The sequence below is a fragment of the Schistocerca serialis genome, chromosome 6, assembly GCF_023864345.2.
Source record: "Schistocerca serialis cubense isolate TAMUIC-IGC-003099 chromosome 6, iqSchSeri2.2, whole genome shotgun sequence".
Lineage (NCBI taxonomy): Eukaryota > Metazoa > Arthropoda > Insecta > Orthoptera > Acrididae > Schistocerca > Schistocerca serialis.
Window position 1 is genome coordinate 129,676,078 of NC_064643.1, and position 20,000 is coordinate 129,696,077.

At 59.7% G+C, this 20,000-nt stretch overlaps 2 protein-coding genes, 3 non-coding genes and 2 pseudogenes across 5 annotated transcripts; all 7 read left to right on the forward strand.

The window, feature by feature from the left end:
• Nucleotides 1-686: 686 nt before the first annotated feature.
• Nucleotides 687-798, forward strand: LOC126485603 (U2 spliceosomal RNA; annotated as a pseudogene).
• Nucleotides 799-3,268: 2,470 nt separating this feature from the next.
• Nucleotides 3,269-6,004, forward strand: LOC126484685 (uncharacterized). Its single transcript, XM_050108279.1, has one exon. The coding sequence runs from the start codon at nt 3,269-3,271 to the stop codon at nt 6,002-6,004; it is 2,736 nt and encodes a 911-aa protein (XP_049964236.1).
• A 218-nt stretch (nt 6,005-6,222) lies between these two features.
• On the forward strand, nt 6,223-13,981 carry LOC126484686 (uncharacterized). Its single transcript, XM_050108281.1, has 2 exons — nt 6,223-6,373; nt 11,352-13,981. Exons 1-2 carry the CDS (start codon nt 6,223-6,225, stop codon nt 13,979-13,981), a joined length of 2,781 nt encoding a protein of 926 aa, XP_049964238.1.
• LOC126485591 (U2 spliceosomal RNA) lies at nt 6,738-6,936 on the forward strand. Its single transcript, XR_007588034.1, has one exon. It is a non-coding gene; the product is annotated as a U2 spliceosomal RNA (small nuclear RNA).
• Nucleotides 7,702-7,894, forward strand: LOC126485558 (U2 spliceosomal RNA). Its single transcript, XR_007588025.1, has one exon. It is a non-coding gene; the product is annotated as a U2 spliceosomal RNA (small nuclear RNA).
• On the forward strand, nt 8,665-8,776 carry LOC126485600 (U2 spliceosomal RNA; annotated as a pseudogene).
• Nucleotides 13,982-14,714: 733 nt separating the features above from the next.
• LOC126485593 (U2 spliceosomal RNA) lies at nt 14,715-14,913 on the forward strand. The gene has a single exon (XR_007588036.1). It is a non-coding gene; the product is annotated as a U2 spliceosomal RNA (small nuclear RNA).
• Nucleotides 14,914-20,000: the final 5,087 nt, after the last annotated feature.

Genomic DNA, 20,000 nt, shown 5'->3' on the forward strand with positions numbered 1-20,000 from the left:
CTTGTCGTAGTTGTCGATGTGCCCAGTAGTTAGCTGCCTACACACTACGATTTCTTTTAATTAATTTAAGATTATCTCAAGCATTTTTTTTTTTTTTATTTTTTTTTTTTTTTTTTTTTGCCGTTAGCCGGACCGCTCATGCAGCCGCATTACACTAGGCTGGTAATTTATCGTGGCCCAGAGCAGTGCCTTCGGATGCGTCGTTGGCGTCTCCTATGGTCCGGCCACAGATAATTTTAATTACATTTTTTGGAGTTATATCCTTAGCTCCTCGCGAACGTCGTCGTCGCCGCCGCCGCCGCCGCCGCACGCACGCAGAATGCGTGTGCACACGTATGCAGTAGGCGGTGGACGATGCAAGCACTCGGCTAGGTGTAGCTCGCGCCAGCCTCGCGCCGATGTAGCTCGCGCCGCCCTGGAGCTGCTGTGGGGCGGACTCACGGCTTCTCCACTGCCCTGGCAGCTAGCGGCGTTCAGATGGGAGTCGCAGTTTACTCTTGGACATGGAGGGTAGTACTGGGCTGTTGACAAGTGCTCTCGTGAATTGTCGATCCTTCCTGTTCTTGCTTTTGCGATGTTTTCGAAGGTCGCCTGTTGCCATATCGGCCCGTACCACCGTTTGTCACTCCCACAAGTGGAGCGCACACGCTGCAAGCATTTAGGCCCTTCCACTGCGGTTTTTCCTTATCGCTTCTCGGCCTTTTGGCTAAGATCAAAGTGTAGTATCTGTTCTTATCAGCTTAATATGGGCTGATATGGGCTGATTTCTGCACCGGGAAGCGGTCGCTTTTATTCTCCTGTTTCAGGTCCGCGACCTGAACAATGGAGCTTGTGGTGACGCTGCCGGCGGAGGTCTTCCGCTGCCGGATCTGCTTCGTCACCAAGGCTGCAGGCAGGCCAACTTTTGGGGAGTACAAGGACCACTCGGCCCTTCTCCGCCACTACAGGAGGCTGCATGACCCGGAAACGGTTCCCGTTTTCGAGTGTCAGTTTTGCGGCCGACGCGACCCGCGGCTGAAGACGCTGCGGCTACACCAGCGGCTCTGCAATGCAGATTCCGCAACCCCCGGCGCTGCCAGTCGGGGGATAGTGAGTATGGGACACGATGCCGTGTCTGGCTCTCTGGGGCACCCAGAGAGGTCAGCCGGCGGGAGGTCACAGGCGAGGGCCCCCGAAGCTAGTAGGACAGGCCCTTCGTCCTTAGTTAGTGCTGGGCGCAAGCCACAGGCGAAAGCGGCTCGGGAAGCTAGTACCATAGGCCGCCTAGCCTTAGATAATAGAGAGGGGCTATGGCCACAGCCCAGTCCGGTCCCCGAAGCTAGTAGGACAGACCGGCTGGACTTAGGTTTAACATACGCGGCGGTCCTGACCCGCAGCAGCGTGGTGGGCTCACAGGCTGCCTTGCCCTCACCCTGTGTGAGTGTGCAGGCGTCTGCGACGCCCAGGACGGCGGTGGTTGCCACCCCCGCGTCGTGTGTACTTTGTGTGCGCACGCCGAGGAGGTCTGGCATCCCACTGCCGACACGCTCCGCGACGTCAACCGCGTCGCCACGAGTGCCGAGCGCAAGTTCGGGAGGTGAAGGCAGCACGCTGCCGACGCCTGCCGCCGAACGCGTCGCTCCGGCCAGAGGCGCAGTGTCCCGCATGGGCCGCGGCTCGCCGCCGCCCGCGCCGGCCATTGCACCCAGTGGCGTACGCTGGCCACGTCGTGCGGCTGCCGCAGGCGCCTCCCGCCCGCCATCTGTCGGGAGCGTGGGTACCGGCCTGGGACTGCCGCCCGCATTCGCTACGCCGCCAACAGGTGGCTCTGCGGTGCGGGTGGGCAGTGGCAGGCAGGCTGCCTCGCTCGCCGCGACCGTTGGTGTTGTCATTCACGGCGCAGCCGCGCCGCCGGTTGACGCACCAAAGGCCGCGCGCCCGGCTGATGCACCGGATGGTGTGGTGCTTGTGCGGTCGCAGACGTACACGCGCCGCGTTTCCTCTGCCCTGCCGGCGGTTACGTCGAGTGACGCCCGTCACTCCGTCTCCGTTCAGGCAGGGAGTGCTACTAAACAAGCAGCCTCTGTTTCAGATAACGAGTGGCACGTAGTCACCCCAAGGAGGGACAGACGCCGTGCTGCAGGACGCAGACCACCGCCCCCGGACCGACGGCGCATCATACCGCCCAGTCCGCGTAACAGCGGTCCGGCGCGAGCCAACGCGCCTGGGCGGCCGGCGCGAGCTACACCTCGTGTATCTCGCGCCGGCGGCAGGGCGCGGGCGACCGCTGGGCCATCTGTTGGCGGCGCGGCGAACAACAGCCGCGGTGCGCTGGGCCCGAGCGCCAGGCCGGCGCGAGCTACACCTCGAGACGCCCGGCCGGCGCGGGCTACAGCGGCCACCCCTACGACCACTGAGCCATCTGGTAGCGATCGTCGGGCACCCAGTCCGCGTAGCAGCGGCCCGGGGCGAGCCGGCGCGTCCGGTCAGCCGGCGCGAGCTACACCCCGTGTTTCTCGCGCCGGCGGCGGGCCGCTGGCGACCGCCGGGCCATCTGTTGGCGGCGCGCCGAACACCAGCCGCGGTGCGCCCGACCCGAGCGCCAGGCCGGCGCAAGCTACACCGGCCCCTGCTGCTACCGCTGCGCCACCTGTCACCAGCGCGGCGATCGAAAGCAGCACTGAGAGGCCCACGCCAGATGGCAGCACGGCACCACCACCGACGCAGACGACGGAGCGGCGCGACGTGAACGGAGGGACTGCAGCTGCGTCTCCGAGAACTGGCAGCAAGAGGAGGAGACGCCGACGCCGTAACAACCGGCCCAGTCCCAACCTCCCGCCGCAAGGCTCCCGTCCTATACCAGACCTGACAGGCCCCCCTGTACCCTCCGAACAGGGCGCAACTGAGGCAGCTCCGCCCCCCCCCTCCCCCGGCCGACGCTCGGCTAACGGAGAGGCAGCGGCGCTGGCTGGCGGCCCTGGAGAGCGTCCACAACCAACCGTGGGACGCATTCGTCGCGGCCGTCGAGGATTTCATCGCCGAGATCGCCGAGACGAAGCCACAACGCCAGGCAGCCGGAGGTCGACAGGATGGGCCACCAGCAGCAGCGCACCGCGGCCAGGGCCGCGCCGACGCTGCTGCCAATCCCCCTCCCCCTGCCCCTACACGCGGCCGCGGTGGGCGGCGCGGTGGACGTGGCGCACGGCGCGCGGCGGCCGCCGAGCGTCGGTACGACGCGAATGCAGCGTCTGAGATTCAGAAGCTGTACCGCGCGGACCGGCGCAAGGCGATGCAGCGCGTCCTTGGCGAGACGTCACCGTACTGCCAAATCGATGGCAGCGTGCTCACGGAGCACTTTAAAAAGATCTATGGTAAATCTGACTTCTCTCTTTCAGATGCACCAGCTGCTGCCCCGGACTTTGCCGCCACCACGCCTCCTGATGTCAGCGAGGAGGTCCTGCTGCCGATCACACCTTCAGAGGTGCAACAGCGGCTCCAGAAGGCGAGCAATACTGCTCCTGGGGCAGACGGAGTCACCTACTCGGACTTGCGACGTGAGGATCCTGGCTGCCACGTGCTAGCTAAGATCTTCTCGCGCTGCTGGAAAGAGCGGAAGACTCCGGTGCAGTGGAAAATATCCACTACCGTCCTCATCCACAAGAAAGGGGACGTCTCGGACGTGACAAACTGGCGGCCTTTAGCATTGAGCTCTACCATCTCTAAGCTCTTTGCTGCAATCGTTGCGGACCGCACTTCTCTCTGGGCAGAGCGGTTGAACCTGCTCTCCCCAGAACAGAAGGGCTTCCGCACGTTTGAAGGCTGCTACGAGCACAACTTCATTGTGCAGACGGCAATTGATGATGCAAGGCGCAGGGGAGGCCAAGCATGCTTTGCTTGGCTTGATCTGGCGAATGCTTTCGGTTCAGTGCCTCACGCTCACCTCCTTGGAGTACTGAGCAGGATGGGACTACCAGAGCAATTGCACCGTCTAATTGCCGACATGTACGATGGTTGCTCCACCCGCGTCCGCACATCTGACGGACTAACGGAGGAGATAGAGATCCAGGCGGGGGTCAAGCAGGGCTGTCCACTGTCGCCCATCGTCTTTAATCTCGCGCTCGAGCCGGTACTTCGCGCCGCAACCTCACTCAGACATGAGTGTGGTATTCCGCTTAGCGGCGTCAGTGTGAGTGCACTGGCGTATGCGGACGATATCGTGCTTCTGGCGCGGGATTCAGAGGCGATGCAGACGCTCCTCAATGTTGTGGGTGAGGCGGCGACGTGGGCCGGGCTTACCTTCAAGCCGTCGAAGTGTGCCACGCTTCACATCCGCCGTCGGCAGACACTAGGCTCGGTATTCGCCCTGCAAGGGGGAGAACCAGCCGTGCTCGGTGCGGGTGACGCCTACCTCCATCTTGGCGTTCCCACCGGGTACAAAGTCACGCAGACGCCAACGGATGCGATCGCGGCAATTCGACGCGACTTGCAGCACCTGGACGCTTCCCTGCTGGCTCCCTGGCAGAAGATTGACGCTGTGCGTGTCTTTCTCCTCCCTAGGCTTGACTTTGTCATGCGGGGCGGAGCGGTACGCAAGGGGCCGCTATCTGCACTCGACAAGGCAGTGAAAGCGGCTGTCAAATCATGGCTGTTCCTCCCACAGCGTGCGTCCACCGAACAGCTGTACCTCGCGCTGGGAGAGGGAGGATGCGGCCTGACGCCGCTCGCGGACGCTGCGGACATTTCCACCATCGTCCATGGCTTCCGCATGCTGCACTGCGACGACGCCACCGTCCGCGACATCGCCTGGGCCACTCTAACTACGGCCGCGCGCCGCCGACTGGGGAGGGAGCCGAGTCGTTCCGACTTGGCCACCTACCTTAGCGGCAGCACTGAGGGTGACCTCGCACGCGACGGAGGTGACATCCAGTCACTGTGGACGCGCGTCAGGAACGCCACAAGGCGCCTAGCGCCGCGTGGCGTCACCTGGCGCTGGAGTGAGCTGCTTTCTGAGTTGCAGGTGGAGGTCGGCGGCCGACCCGCCATCGCTGACGACGCGGAACACGGCGGCATCGGAGGGGTGACGCAGCCGGCCACGGAGGGGGCGGCGCCTGGGACTACACGACACCTCGAAGATGGCGGCGATGGACCGCAACACGATGTTGACAGCGTGGGACGCACCGCCAACACTGGCGTCGAGCATGTCCGGGTGGGAGGGGGCGCCAAACGTCTTCTCTCGCGGACGCTCCGCGAGTGTCTGAGGCAGCGCCTGCGCCACATTCTACTCAGGAAACCGGACCAGGGGAAGGTGTTTGAGTGCACCAGGGAGTCCACAGCGTCCAACCACTTCATAGCGGGAGGCAAATACACCCGCTTCGCAGACTGGCGCTTTATCCATCGCGCCAGGCTCGGAGTCGTGCCTCTGAACGGTTGTCGCCGCTTTGATGGGCGGGCCAACAACAACAAAGCCTGCCGACGCTGTGGCCACAACAACGAGACGCTCCCGCACGTAATTAACGCGTGCATGGTGCACTCAGCAGCCCTGCAGTATCGCCACAACGCGGTCCTCAACCGCCTCGCGACAGCAGTCGCAGGGCGGCCAAGAAGAGGAAACACTGCTGTTCCTGACATCAGGATCAACCAAGCCGTCATAGGGGACAGCAGTGGGCTGCGTCCGGACCTCGTAATAACGGACGAGGTCGCGAAGACTGTAACCATCGTTGATGTGACAATCCCCTTCGAGAACAGGCGGATTGCGCTCGACAACGCTCGGCAACTGAAGAGGATAAAGTACGCCGACGTTGCGCGCGGATTAGCCGCTCGCGGCTATTCCGTCACTGTCGACGCCCTGGTTGTCGGCAGTCTGGGGGCGTGGGACCGCCAGAACGATGCAGTGCTTCGGCACCTAGGCATCGCTAGCCGCTACTGCCAACTGATGCGGCGGCTGATGGTGTCTGACACCATCAAGTGGTCCCGCGACATTTACGTGGAACACATTACTGGCCACCGCCAGTATGTGTCCCCCTAGACTGTGGCATGCTCTGACGTCAGGCTGCGAGACCTTCGAGACTGCAGTCGTCGGAGAACTTCGAGGTCGGTGCCTTCGTGACGTCGGCGTCGAGATTCTCCTCCACGACGCGGGGCCGCGGCGCTACACCATCTTCGCGCCGCACTGCAGCAGTGCCGAGTCAGTAGCGGTGCGTGCGGTGCTGCCTGGTGCCCCTCCCTCCGTGGTGTCCGCCGAATATGGCCCCCACCTCGGTTGGCGCGGTGCTGGGCGGCGCCGAACGTGTGCCTACTGCCCGGCAGTCTCCAGCCAGCGTGGGAAGCAACGCCCTCCCGCCACGACACCCCGGTGACGTCTGCCGCAAGGCGGACAGAGGGGAGAAGTCCGGCTGTGTGTGACCCGCCTGCGTGCGTGGCACACCAGCCGCTGGCAGCCGTGCATGTGCAGTGTGCTGTCAGGGCATGGAGAAGAATGCAATAAATAAAATAGACCCTAAAACTAGGTCCAAACTTTCCCCAGTGTGAACTATCTAAGGCCGCGCCTATCGCGGAATTAATCTTAAGGTAATATACTTAGGCATCCGCGCCTAACGCGGTCTTCCAATATCTAAGTAGTGGGCTTAACCCACGAATTAGAATAAGATTCAACTATTTAAGTGCGGTTAGAACCGTTTACTATATATTTTAACTTAAAATTTTCATTAAATTTGTAATACTCGATTTATATAGAGTCATGAATATTCTTTCTTAAATTTATACTTCTTAAAACTGTAACTAAGAATTATCTCGGAAAATAAAAATCTGTTCTTATCAGCTTAATATCTGATACGTCCTGCATCGCAGGACCAGATTATTAAACTCATTTTTGGCTCATGACGGAGTGCTAGGGGCTTGCTCCACCTCTGTCGCGGGTTGGCCCGGCATTGCAGTACCGCCGGGATCGGCCCACCTAAAATTAATTAAAACACAGACTGAAATGAGTTAATATTCTGCAGTGGTCAGATATTCCGCTGGTAGCTAAACTTGTCGTAGTTGTCGATGTGCCCAGTAGTTAGCTGCCTACACACTACGATTTCTTTTAATTAATTTAAGATTATCTCAAGCATTTTTTTTTTTTTTTTTTTTTTTTTTTTTTTTTTTTTTTTTGCCGTTAGCCGGACCGCTCATGCAGCCGCATTACACTAGGCTGGTAATTTATCGTGGCCCAGAGCAGTGCCTTCGGATGCGTCGTTGGCGTCTCCTATGGTCCGGCCACAGATAATTTTAATTACATTTTTTGGAGTTATATCCTTAGCTCCTCGCGAACGTCGTCGTCGCCGCCGCACGCACGCAGAATGCGTGTGCGCACACACACACACACACACACGTATGCAGTAGGCGGTGGACGATGCAAGCACTCGGCTAGGTGTAGCTCGCGCCAGCCTCGCGCCGATGTAGCTCGCGCCGCCCTGGAGCTGCTGTGGGGCGGACTCACGGCTTCTCCACTGCCCTGGCAGCTAGCGGCGTTCAGATGGGAGTCGCAGTTTACTCTTGGACATGGAGGGTAGTACTGGGCTGTTGACAAGTGCTCTCGTGAATTGTCGATCCTTCCTGTTCTTGCTTTTGCGATGTTTTCGAAGGTCGCCTGTTGCCATATCGGCCCGTACCACCGTTTGTCACTCCCACAAGTGGAGCGCACACGCTGCAAGCATTTAGGCCCTTCCACTGCGGTTTTTCCTTATCGCTTCTCGGCCTTTTGGCTAAGATCAAAGTGTAGTATCTGTTCTTATCAGCTTAATATCTGATACGTCCTGCATCGCAGGACCAGATTATTAAACTCATTTTTGGCTCATGACGGAGTGCTAGGGGCTTGCTCCACCTCTGTCGCGGGTTGGCCCGGCATTGCAGTACCGCCGGGATCGGCCCACCTAAAATTAATTAAAACACAGACTGAAATGAGTTAATATTCTGCAGTGGTCAGATATTCCGCTGGTAGCTAAACTTGTCGTAGTTGTCGATGTGCCCAGTAGTTAGCTGCCTACACACTACGATTTCTTTTAATTAATTTAAGATTATCTCAAGCATTTTTTTTTTTTTTTTTTTTTTTTTTTTTTTTTTTTTTTTTTTTTTTTTTTTGCCGTTAGCCGGACCGCTCATGCAGCCGCATTACACTAGGCTGGTAATTTATCGTGGCCCAGAGCAGTGCCTTCGGATGCGTCGTTGGCGTCTCCTATGGTCCGGCCACAGATAATTTTAATTACATTTTTTGGAGTTATATCCTTAGCTCCTCGCGAACGTCGTCGTCGCCGCCGCCGCCGCCGCCGCACGCACGCAGAATGCGTGTGCACACGTATGCAGTAGGCGGTGGACGATGCAAGCACTCGGCTAGGTGTAGCTCGCGCCAGCCTCGCGCCGATGTAGCTCGCGCCAGCCTGGAGCTGCTGTGGGGCGGACTCACGGCTTCTCCACTGCCCTGGCAGCTAGCGGCGTTCAAATGGGAGTCGCAGATTACTCTTGGACATGGACGGTAGTACTGGGCTGTTGACGAGTGCTCTCGTGAATTGTCGATCCTTCCTGTTCTTGCTTTTGCGATGTTTTCGACGGTCGCCTGTTGCCATATCGGCCCGTACCACCGTTTGTCACTCCCACAAGTGGAGCGCACACGCTGCAAGCATTTAGGCCCTTCCACTGCGGTTTTTCCTTATCGCTTCTCGGCCTTTTGGCTAAGATCAAAGTGTAGTATCTGTTCTTATCAGCTTAATATGGGCTGATATGGGCTGATTTCTGCACCGGGAAGCGGTCGCTTTTATTCTCCTGTTTCAGGTCCGCGACCTGAACAATGGAGCTTGTGGTGACGCTGCCGGCGGAGGTCTTCCGCTGCCGGATCTGCTTCGTCACCAAGGCTGCCGGGAGACCTACTTTTGGCGAGTACAAGGACCACTCGGCCCTTCTCCGCCACTATAGGAGGCTGCACGACCCGGAAACGGTTCCCGTTTTCGAGTGTCTGTTTTGCGGCCGACGCGACCCGCGGCTGAAGACGCTGCGGTTACACCAGCGGCTCTGCAATGCAGATTCCGCAACCCCCGGCGCTGCCAGTCGGGGGAGAGTGAGTATGGGACACGATGCCGTGTCTGGCTCTCTGGGGCACCCAGAGAGGTCAGCCGGCGGGAGGTCACAGGCGAGGGCCCCCGAAGCTAGTAGGACAGGCCCTTCGTCCTTAGTTAGTGCTGGGCGCAAGCCACAGGCGAAAGCGGCTCGGGAAGCTAGTACCATAGGCCGCCTAGCCTTAGATAATAGAGAGGGGCTATGGCCACAGCCCAGTCCGGTCCCCGAAGCTAGTAGGACAGACCGGCTGGACTTAGGATTAACTTACGCGGCGGTCCTGACCCGCAGCAGCGTGGTGGGCTCACAGGCTGCCTTGCCCTCACCCTGTGTGAGTGTGCAGGCGTCTGCGACGCCCAGGACGGCGGTGGTTGCCACCCCCGCGTCGTGTGTACTTTGTGTGCGCACGCCGAGGAGGTCTGGCATCCCCCTGCCGACACGCTCCGCGACGTCAACCGCGTCGCCACGAGTGCCGAGCGCAAGTTCGGGAGGTGAAGGCAGCCCGCTGCCGACGCCTGCCGCCGAACGCGTCGCTCCGGCCAGAGGCGCTGTGTCCGGCATGGGCCGCGGCTCGCCGCGGCCCGCGCCGGCCATTGCACCCAGTGGCGTACGCTGGCCACGTCGTGCGGCTGCCTCAGGCGCCTCCCGCCCGCCATCTGTCGGGAGCGTGGGTACCGGCCTGGGACTGCCGCCCGCATTCGCTACGCCGCCAACAGGTGGCTCTGCGGTGCGGGTGGGCAGTGGCAGGCAGGCTGCCTCGCTCGCCGCGACCGTTGGTGTTGTCATTCACGGCGCAGCCGCGCCGCCGGTTGACGCACCAAAGGCCGCGCGCCCGGCGGATGCACCGGATGGTGTGGTGCTTGTGCGGTCGCAGACGTACACGCGCCGCGTTTCCTCTGCCCTGCCGGCGGTTACGTCGAGTGACGCCCGTCACTCCGTCTCCGCTCAGGCAGGGAGTGCTAATAACCAAAAAGCTCCTGTTGCAGATCATGAGTGGCACGTAGTCACCCCACGGAGGGACAGACGCCGTGCTGCAGGACGCAGACCACCGCCCCCGGACCGACGGCGCATCATACCGCCCAGTCCGCGTAGCAGCGGCCCGGCGCGAGCCAACGCGCCTGGGCGGCCGGCGCGAGCTACACCTCGTGTATCTCGCGCCGGCGGCAGGGCGCGGGCGACCGCTGGGCCATCTGTTGGCGGCGCGGCGAACAACAGCCGCGGTGCGCCGGGCCCGAGCGCCAGGCCGGCGCGAGCTACACCTCGAGACGCCCGGCCGGCGCGGGCTACACCGGCCACCCCTACGACCACTGCGCCATCTGGTAGCGATCGTCGGGCACCCAGTCCGCGTAGCAGCGGCCCGGGGCGAGCCGGCGCGTCCGGTCAGCCGGCGCGAGCTACACCCCGTGTTTCTCGCGCCGGCGGCGGACCGCTGGTGACCGCCGGGCCATCTGTTGGCGGCGCGGCGAACACCAGCCGCGGAGCGCCCGACCCGAGCGCCAGGCCGGCGCAAGCTACACCGGCCCCTGCTGCTACCGCTGCGCCACCTGTCACCAGCGCGGCGATCGAAAGCAGCACTGAGCGGCCCACGCCAGATGGCAGCACGGCACCACCACCGACGCAGACGACGGAGCGGCGCGACGTGAACGGAGGGACTGCAGCTGCGTCTCCGAGAACTGGCAGCAAGAAGAGGAGACGCCGACGCCGTAACACCCGGCCCAGTCCCAACCTCCCGCCGCAAGGCTCCCGTCCTACACCAGACCTGACAGGCCCCCCTGTACCCTCCGAACAGGGCGCAACTGAGGCAGCTCCGCCCCCCCCTCCCCCGGCCGACGCTCGGCTAACGGAGAGGCAGCGGCGCTGGCTGGCGGCCCTGGAGAGCGTCCACAACCAACCGTGGGACGCATTCGTCGCGGCCGTCGAGGATTTCATCGCCGAGATCGCCGAGACGAAGCCACAACGCCAGGCAGCCGGATGTCGACAGGATGGGCCACCAGCAGCAGCGCACCGCGGCCAGGGCCGCGCCGACGCTGCTGCCAATCCCCCTCCCCCTGCCCCTACACGCGGCCGCGGTGGGCGGCGCGGTGGACGTGGCGCACGGCGCGCGGCGGCCGCTGAGCGTCGGTACGACGCGAATGCAGCGTCTGAGATTCAGAAGCTGTACCGCGCGGACCGGCGCAAGGCGATGCAGCGCGTCCTTGGCGAGACGTCGCCGTACTGCCAAATCGATGGCAACGTGCTCACGGAGCACTTTAAGGTAATATACTCTAAATCCGACTTTTCCGTTACAGATGCACCAGCTGCTGTCCCGGACTTTGCCGCCACCACGCCTCCTGATGTCAGCGAGGAGGTCCTGCTGCCGATCACACCTTCAGAGGTGCAACAGCGGCTCCAGAAGGCGAGCAATACTGCTCCTGGGGCAGACGGAGTCACCTACTCGGACTTGCGACGTGAGGATCCTGGCTGCCACGTGCTAGCTAAGATCTTCTCGCGCTGCTGGAAAGAGCGGAAGACTCCGGTGCAGTGGAAAATATCCACTACCGTCCTCATCCACAAGAAAGGGGACGTCTCGGACGTGACAAACTGGCGGCCTTTAGCATTGAGCTCTACCATCTCTAAGCTCTTTGCTGCAATCGTTGCGGACCGCACTTCTCTCTGGGCAGAGCGGTTGAACCTGCTCTCCCCAGAACAGAAGGGCTTCCGCACGTTTGAAGGCTGCTACGAGCACAACTTCATTGTGCAGACGGCAATTGACGATGCAAGGCGCAGGGGAGGCCAAGCATGCTTTGCTTGGCTTGATCTGGCGAATGCTTTCGGCTCAGTGCCTCACGCTCACCTCCTTGGAGTACTGAGCAGGATGGGACTACCAGAGCAATTGCACCGTCTAATTGCCGACATGTACGATGGTTGCTCCACCCGCGTCCGTACATCTGACGGACTAACGGAGGAGATAGAGATCCAGGCGGGGGTCAAGCAGGGCTGTCCACTGTCGCCCATCGTCTTTAATCTCGCGCTCGAGCCGGTACTTCGCGCCGCAACCTCACTCAGAAATGAGTGTGGTATTCCGCTTAGCGGCGTCAGTGTGAGTGCACTGGCGTATGCGGACGATATCGTGCTTCTGGCGCGGGATTCAGAGGCGATGCAGACGCTCCTCAATGTTGTGGGTGAGGCGGCGACGTGGGCCGGGCTTACCTTCAAGCCGTCGAAGTGTGCCACGCTACACATCCGCCGTCGGCAGACACTAGGCTCGGTATTCGCCCTGCAAGGGGGAGAACCAGCCGTGCTCGGTGCGGGTGACGCCTACCTCCATCTTGGCGTTCCCACCGGGTACAAAGTCACGCAGACGCCAACGGATGCGATCGCGGCAATTCGACGCGACTTGCAGCACCTGGACGCTTCCCTGCTGGCTCCCTGGCAGAAGATTGACGCTGTGCGTGTCTTTCTCCTCCCTAGGCTTGACTTTGTCATGCGGGGCGGAGCGGTACGCAAGGGGCCGCTATCTGCACTCGACAAGGCAGTGAAAGCGGCTGTCAAATCATGGCTGTTCCTCCCACAGCGTGCGTCCACCGAACAGCTGTACCTCGCGCTGGGAGAGGGAGGATGCGGCCTGACGCCGCTCGCGGACGCTGCGGACATCTCCACCATCGTCCACGGCTTCCGCATGCTGCACTGCGACGACGCCACCGTCCGCGACATCGCCTGGGCCACTCTAACTACGGCCGCGCGCCGCCGACTGGGGAGGGAGCCGAGTCGTTCCGACTTGGCCACCTACCTTAGCGGCAGCACTGAGGGTGACCTCGCACGCGACGGAGGTGACATCCAGTCACTGTGGACGCGCGTCAGGAACGCCACAAGGCGCCTAGCGCCGCGTGGCGTCACCTGGCGCTGGAGTGAGCTGCTTTCTGAGTTGCAGGTGGAGGTCGGCGGCCGACCCGCCATCGCTGACGACGCGGAACACGGCGGCATCGGAGGGGTGACGCAGCCGGCCACGGAGGGGGCGGCGCCTGGGACTACACGACACCTCGAAGATGGCGGCGATGGACCGCAGCACGATGATGACAGCGTGGGACGCACCGCCAACACTGGCGTCGAGCATGTCCGGGTGGGAGGGGGCGCCAAACGTCTTCTCTCGCGGACGCTCCGCGAGTGTCTGAGGCAGCGCCTGCGCCACATCCTACTCAGGAAACCGGACCAGGGGAAGGTGTTCGAGTGCACCAGGGAATCCACAGCGTCCAACCACTTCATAGCGGGAGGCAAATACACCCGCTTCGCAGACTGGCGCTTTATCCATCGCGCCAGGCTCGGAGTCGTGCCTCTGAACGGTTGTCGCCGCTTTGATGGGCGGGCCAACAACAACAAAGCCTGCCGACGCTGTGGCCACAACAACGAGACGCTCCCGCACGTAATTAACGCGTGCATGGTGCACTCAGCAGCCCTGCAGTATCGCCACAACGCGGTCCTCAACCGCCTCGCGACAGCAGTCGCAGGGCGGCCAAGAAGAGGAAACACTGCTGTTCCTGACATCAGGATCAACCAAGCCGTCATAGGGGACAGCAGTGGGCTGCGTCCGGACCTCGTAATAACGGACGAGGTCGCGAAGACTGTAACCATCGTCGATGTGACAATCCCCTTCGAGAACAGGCGGATTGCGCTCGACAACGCTCGGCAACTGAAGAGGATAAAGTACGCCGACGTTGCGCGCGGATTAGCCGCTCGCGGCTATTCCGTCACTGTCGACGCCCTGGTTGTCGGCAGTCTGGGGGCGTGGGACCGCCAGAACGATGCAGTGCTTCGGCACCTAGGCATCGCTAGCCGCTACTGCCAACTGATGCGGCGGCTGATGGTGTCTGACACCATCAAGTGGTCCCGCGACATTTACGTGGAACACATTACTGGCCACCGCCAGTATGTGTCCCCCTAGACTGTGGCATGCTCTGACGTCAGGCTGCGAGACCTTCGAGACTGCAGTCGTCGGAGAACTTCGAGGTCGGTGCCTTCGTGACGTCGGCGTCGAGATTCTCCTCCACGACGCGGGACCGCGGCGCTACACCATCTTCGCGCCGCACTGCAGCAGTGCCGAGTCAGTAGCGGTGCGTGCGGTGCTGCCTGGTGCCCCTCCCTCCGTGGTGTCCGCCGAATATGGCCCCCACCTCGGTTGGCGCGGTGCTGGGCGGCGCCGAACGTGTGCCTACTGCCCGGCAGTCTCCAGCCAGCGTGGGAAGCAACGCCCTCCTGCCACGACACCCCGGTGACGTCTGCCGCAAGGCGGACAGAGGGGAGAAGTCCGGCTGTGTGTGACCCGCCTGCGTGCGTGGCACACCAGCCGCTGGCAGCCGTGCATGTGCAGTGTGCTGTCAGGGCATGGAGAAGAATGCAATAAATAAAATAGACCCTAAAACTAGGTCCAAACTTTCCCCAGTGTGAATTATCTAAGGCCGCGCCTATCGCGGAATTAATCTTAAGGTAATATACTTAAGCATCCGCGCCTAACGCGGTCTTCCAATATTTAAGTAGTGGGCTTAACCCACGAATTAGAATAAGATTCAACTATTTAAGTGCGGTTAGAACCGTTTACTATATATTTTAACTTAAAATTTTGATTACATTTGTAATACTCGATTTATATAGAGTCATGAATATTCTTTCTTAAATTTATACTTCTTAAAACTGTAACTAAGAATTATCTCGGAAAATAAAAATCTGTTCTTATCAGCTTAATATCTGATACGTCCTGCATCGCAGGACCAGATTATTAAACTCATTTTTGGCTCATGACGGAGTGCTAGGGGCTTGCTCCACCTCTGTCGCGGGTTGGCCCGGCATTGCAGTACCGCCGGGATCGGCCCACCTAAAATTAATTAAAACACAGACTGAAATGAGTTAATATTCTGCAGTGGTCAGATATTCCGCTGGTAGCTAAACTTGTCGTAGTTGTCGATGTGCCCAGTAGTTAGCTGCCTACACACTACGATTTCTTTTAATTAATTTAAGATTATCTCAAGCATTTTTTTTTTTTTTTTTTTTTTTTTTTTTTTTTTTTTTTTTTTTTTTTTTTTTTGCCGTTAGCCGGACCGCTCATGCAGCCGCATTACACTAGGCTGGTAATTTATCGTGGCCCAGAGCAGTGCCTTCGGATGCGTCGTTGGCGTCTCCTATGGTCCGGCCACAGATAATTTTAATTACATTTTTTGGAGTTATATCCTTAGCTCCTCGCGAACGTCGTCGTCGCCGCCGCCGCCGCCGCCGCACGCACGCAGAATGCGTGTGCACACGTATGCAGTAGGCGGTGGACGATGCAAGCACTCGGCTAGGTGTAGCTCGCGCCAGCCTCGCGCCGATGTAGCTCGCGCCAGCCTGGAGCTGCTGTGGGGCGGACTCACGGCTTCTCCACTGCCCTGGCAGCTAGCGGCGTTCAAATGGGAGTCGCAGATTACTCTTGGACATGGACGGTAGTACTGGGCTGTTGACGAGTGCTCTCGTGAATTGTCGATTCTTCCTGTTCTTGCTTTTGCGATGTTTTCGACGGTCGCCTGTTGCCATATCGGCCCGTACCACCGTTTGTCACTCCCACAAGTGGAGCGCACACGCTGCAAGCATTTAGGCCCTTCCACTGCGGTTTTTCCTTATCGCTTCTCGGCCTTTTGGCTAAGAAGCACCCCGCGGTCGGAGCGGTCCGTTGTGCTCTGTAGCGGGTCGCGAGTCGCGTTTCGTGGTCGTTTCGTTTGTTCTTGGTTTTTCCAGCGTTGATATTTTTGCGGTGAATATGTCGAACCGGTCGAACAGTATTCAATGCGTATTCGACAGAGCAGCGAGACGGCCTACGGCCTTTGAAATACAGGAATGGATATTTGGTGATCTGAAAGTACCGGAAAACGACGTCGACACCTTTCAACTGGATTTTGTCTTATTCTCGTTATTCGTGAAATTTCTCGACCAGGAGAAATACGAAAAGTATGGCCTGGCACTCGCGGGCGAACATCCGTTCCGCTACTTCGATGGAACTGTCGGAACAGTGCATATTGTGCCATCTGGCTTTGGGATACGGACTGTGCGGGTATTTAACGTACCCCCTGAGTGTCCCAATGACGTAATCGGCCGTGTCCTGTCGCGGTATGGCACGGTGCTCAGCATCACGAATGAGAAGTGGGGAAGTGCCTACCGTTTCCAGGGCAACAGCGGCGTTCGTAGTGTCCGCATGGACCTCCGCCAGCACATCCCGTCGTATATAAATGTTGCGAGTACCAGGGCCCAGATCACCTATATTGGGCAACCGCAGACTTGCTCCCTTTGTCAATCGACAGAGCATCTCCGCGTGGACTGCCCGCGCCGGCGTCCTGTACAACTGCCGCGGGAACGCACTGCTGGTACCGACCTTGTGCCTCTCCTCAGCGAGGTAGTGGCGGGCGCTGCCCACCGTCCCGCTGAGCGAACTGACGTGTCGCCCCCGCCAGAAGCAGTGCAACCGGCACCCAGTGCACCGGTTGACGGACCCGTCCCGGACCAGACGCCCGTTGTGGCGGTACCGCCGGCGGCGTCTGATGTGCCTACTATTACGAGTGATGTGGTCGCTGTCGAACAGATGGAGGTCGTTCTTCCTACCCCGCCCCTCCCGGCAGATGACGCTAAGTCCCCCCGCCGTCGTCATCGGCGCAAGAAGGCGAACCCGGACCAGCCGGCGGAGGAGGCGGACGGTTTACGTCCCCCTGAGAGCGGCAGTGAGGCTGACTCTCAGGCCTCCTCAGTTTCCCGCTCTGTTTCCGCTGACCGCTCGGGCGGTATGCGGCAAACTGCTCGGCAACTAGAGGCTCTTATCAGTTCCTCGCGAGATCGTGGAGCGATCCCTGCAAAACGGAAACATGACCAGGGTAGCGACCAACCAATGCAGCGTACTCGTACCCTTTCACATCCTACTGTGTCCGACGCGTCTGCGCCGCCTGGCTCAGACTATCCTGCCGATGGGGGAGGCCTGAACTGGGCTGACGACGAGGGCGATGACATGCGTGATTGAGTGGGGCTTTCCCCACATGAGCTGCTTCGTATTTGTTTCTCACGTCCGGGGTGATATCGCTGGGTTCTGGTGTGGATATTTCCACACCTGCTTCCCTACGGCCGTAACCCTATCTGCCGTTGTCTCCTCTGTGTTGCTCTCCCATGCCTGCCTTTGACCGTCCGCCGGGAGCCCTCTCCCTTTTAACGATCAATATCAATTCCATCTCCAACCCGGTCAAACTTCGATCTCTAAAGGACTTTCTCCGCCTTGGTGCGTTTGATGTGGTCTTTCTCCAGGAGGTTTGTGCCCCTTTTCTATCTGACCTTGCTGGTTATGAGGCACTGTATAACATCGACCCTGACGCCCGGCGGGGTACTGCTTTGCTCTACCGCTCAGAGTTTACTCCATCCCACGTTACCACGCTACCCAACGGTCGCGTTCTTGCATGTATCCTTCAAGATGTCCTTTTTCTAAATGTCTATGCTCCTTCCGGTGCTAACCACAGGCATGACAGAACAACACTTTTTCAGTCTGATCTCCCCCCTTTCTTAGCAGCTCGTCGCCCTATCGTCTTTGGCGGAGACTTCAACTGTGTGGTTGCCGAAGTTGATCAGGTCCCGACGCCTATGCGGTGTGAAGCGCTCGCTTCACTCCTTCAGGCGGCTGACCTTACTGACACGTGGCGCCACTTCCATCCCGCCTACACGCAATTTACCCACATCTATCCCACTGGAGCCAGCCGTATTGATCGTGTTTATGTCTCGGCTGATTTGACTCCCGCCCTTTGTGCCGTCCAAGTCATACCCGTGGCCTTTAGTGACCACTGTGCGTACTCATGTTCCTTGCGTATCGCGGGTCCCGTCCCGGTTCCTCGTGGCACCTCTTGGAAGATGAATACCCTTCATCTATCCCTGCCCGAACTTCGTGCTCTCGTCACGAAAACGTGGCAGGATTGTCTCGTGGACACTTCCCGGTACCCTACCACGGTGGTTTGGTGGCTCCGCTGTGCGAAGCCCCGGCTGCGACGTGTTATCCGGCAATACAGTCGCGACGTCGCCCACTGGAAACGTAGCACGTTGGCCTTCTATCAGCAGTGTCTCACTGACGCCCTGACTCTTCCTGCTGATAGGTACGATCAGCTCCACATGCGCCTCAACAAAATTAAGGCGCAAATCCTTCGCTTCTCTCGGGAGAAAGCCGATGGTATGGTGGTGCGGTGTCGTTCTGCATCCCTGATTGAAGGCGAGGAGCCATCCATTTATCACCTTGCCTCTGAACGAACTCGTGCCAAGAAGAACACCATTCTGCGCCTTAAGACAGACGATGGTGCGCGTATCACGGACAACCGTGACGTCCTCCAACACCTGACGGACCATTTCACGCACCTCTTCCAGGATGTTGAGGTCGACGTCGCCGCCCAACGTGCACTTGTCAGTGGGGTGCCAACTTCTTTGGATCGTCATGACCGCGGCTCTTTAACCGAGCCCCTGACACTCGCTGACCTCACATCTGTCCTCCGTGCCTGTCCGGGACGCAAGTCACCTGGCCCCGACGGTCTCCCTTATGAGTTCTACCAACAATTTTGGGACCTGCTCGGCGACCGTTTCTGCAAAATGTGCGAGGAGATTTTTGCTGGATGCGACTTACCCGCCGACTTTTTATCTGGACGTATTGCCCTTATTCCAAAGGTGACTGGTCACTGTCGAGCTCAAGACCTGCGTCCTATCACTGTCCTTAACACTGACTATAAGTTGGTGGCACGATGCGTGGCCTCTCGTCTCAAACAGGCGATGACTAAGGTTCTTTGCCCCACTCAATCCTGTGGCGTTTCGCGTCGGAACATCTTCACCGCCGCTTCCCTGTACCGCGATGTTGTCTTCCTCACCGCTGACACTCGCACTCCGGCTGCCATTCTTTCCTTGGACTTCGCCGGTGCCTTTGACAGGGTCTCGCACCCTTACCTGCTGGGCGTTATGTCGCGGATGGGTTTTGGGGAGCGCTTCATACGCATCATCCGGCACTTCTTGGATGGGGCGAATTCCACTATCGTGGTGAACGGTTGCCGGTCGCGCCCCATTCCCATCAGGCGGTCAGTTCGACAGGGGTGTCCCTTGTCGATGTATTTGTTTGCCTTAGCGCTGGACCCCTTGCTGCGTGACATTGGCCGGTTGGTCGACGGTGTCGCTCTCCCAGGCGTCACCTTCCGCTGTGCAGCCTACGCCGATGACGTTGGTGTGTTCGTTGCTAACGCCAGGGACATCGATTCCGTTCGCCGCGTTCTCGACGTTTATGAACGGGCCTCCGGTGCTCAGTTAAATCCCAACAAGACCGTGTTGCTTCCGCTAGGGCCACGATCATTGACCGTCGAACGCCCCTGGTACCGCGTTGTGGGGGAACAGCGTATCTTGGGTCTTGAGGTGACTGCCTGTCCGCAGCGTATGTTAACCCTCACGTGGCGGCGGCTTCTCACACGCATCAGGGGCCTTTGCGTGAGCCACGCTGATCGACGGCTCGACCTCCATCAACGCATCCAGCTGATTAATGGTTATCTCCTATCACGGGCATGGTATGTCGCCCAACTCCTTACGCTGCCGAAGCAGATCGGCCGAGCCATCTCGCAAGCAGTATACTGGCTCTTGTGGCGGCATGCGCTGTTCAAGGTTGATGCGCTGACCTGTACGTTGCCGAAGGCCGATGGCGGCCTCGGCCTCATTGAATTTTCCCGGAAATGTGCGGCCCTTCTGATACACCGTGTCACCGCTTTGCGCGAAGCCGACCCCGGTGGGACTACAGCGGTCCTCTTCGACCGTTATCGTCCACACTCGGCGCGTGCACCGGTCTGTTTGACGCATATTCCGTTCCGGCTGACGACGGTCAGAGACTATTACTTCCACCGCAGCTATGTCCTCACAGTGGCCACTGACAAGGCACGCACGTCGAAGCGCCTTTA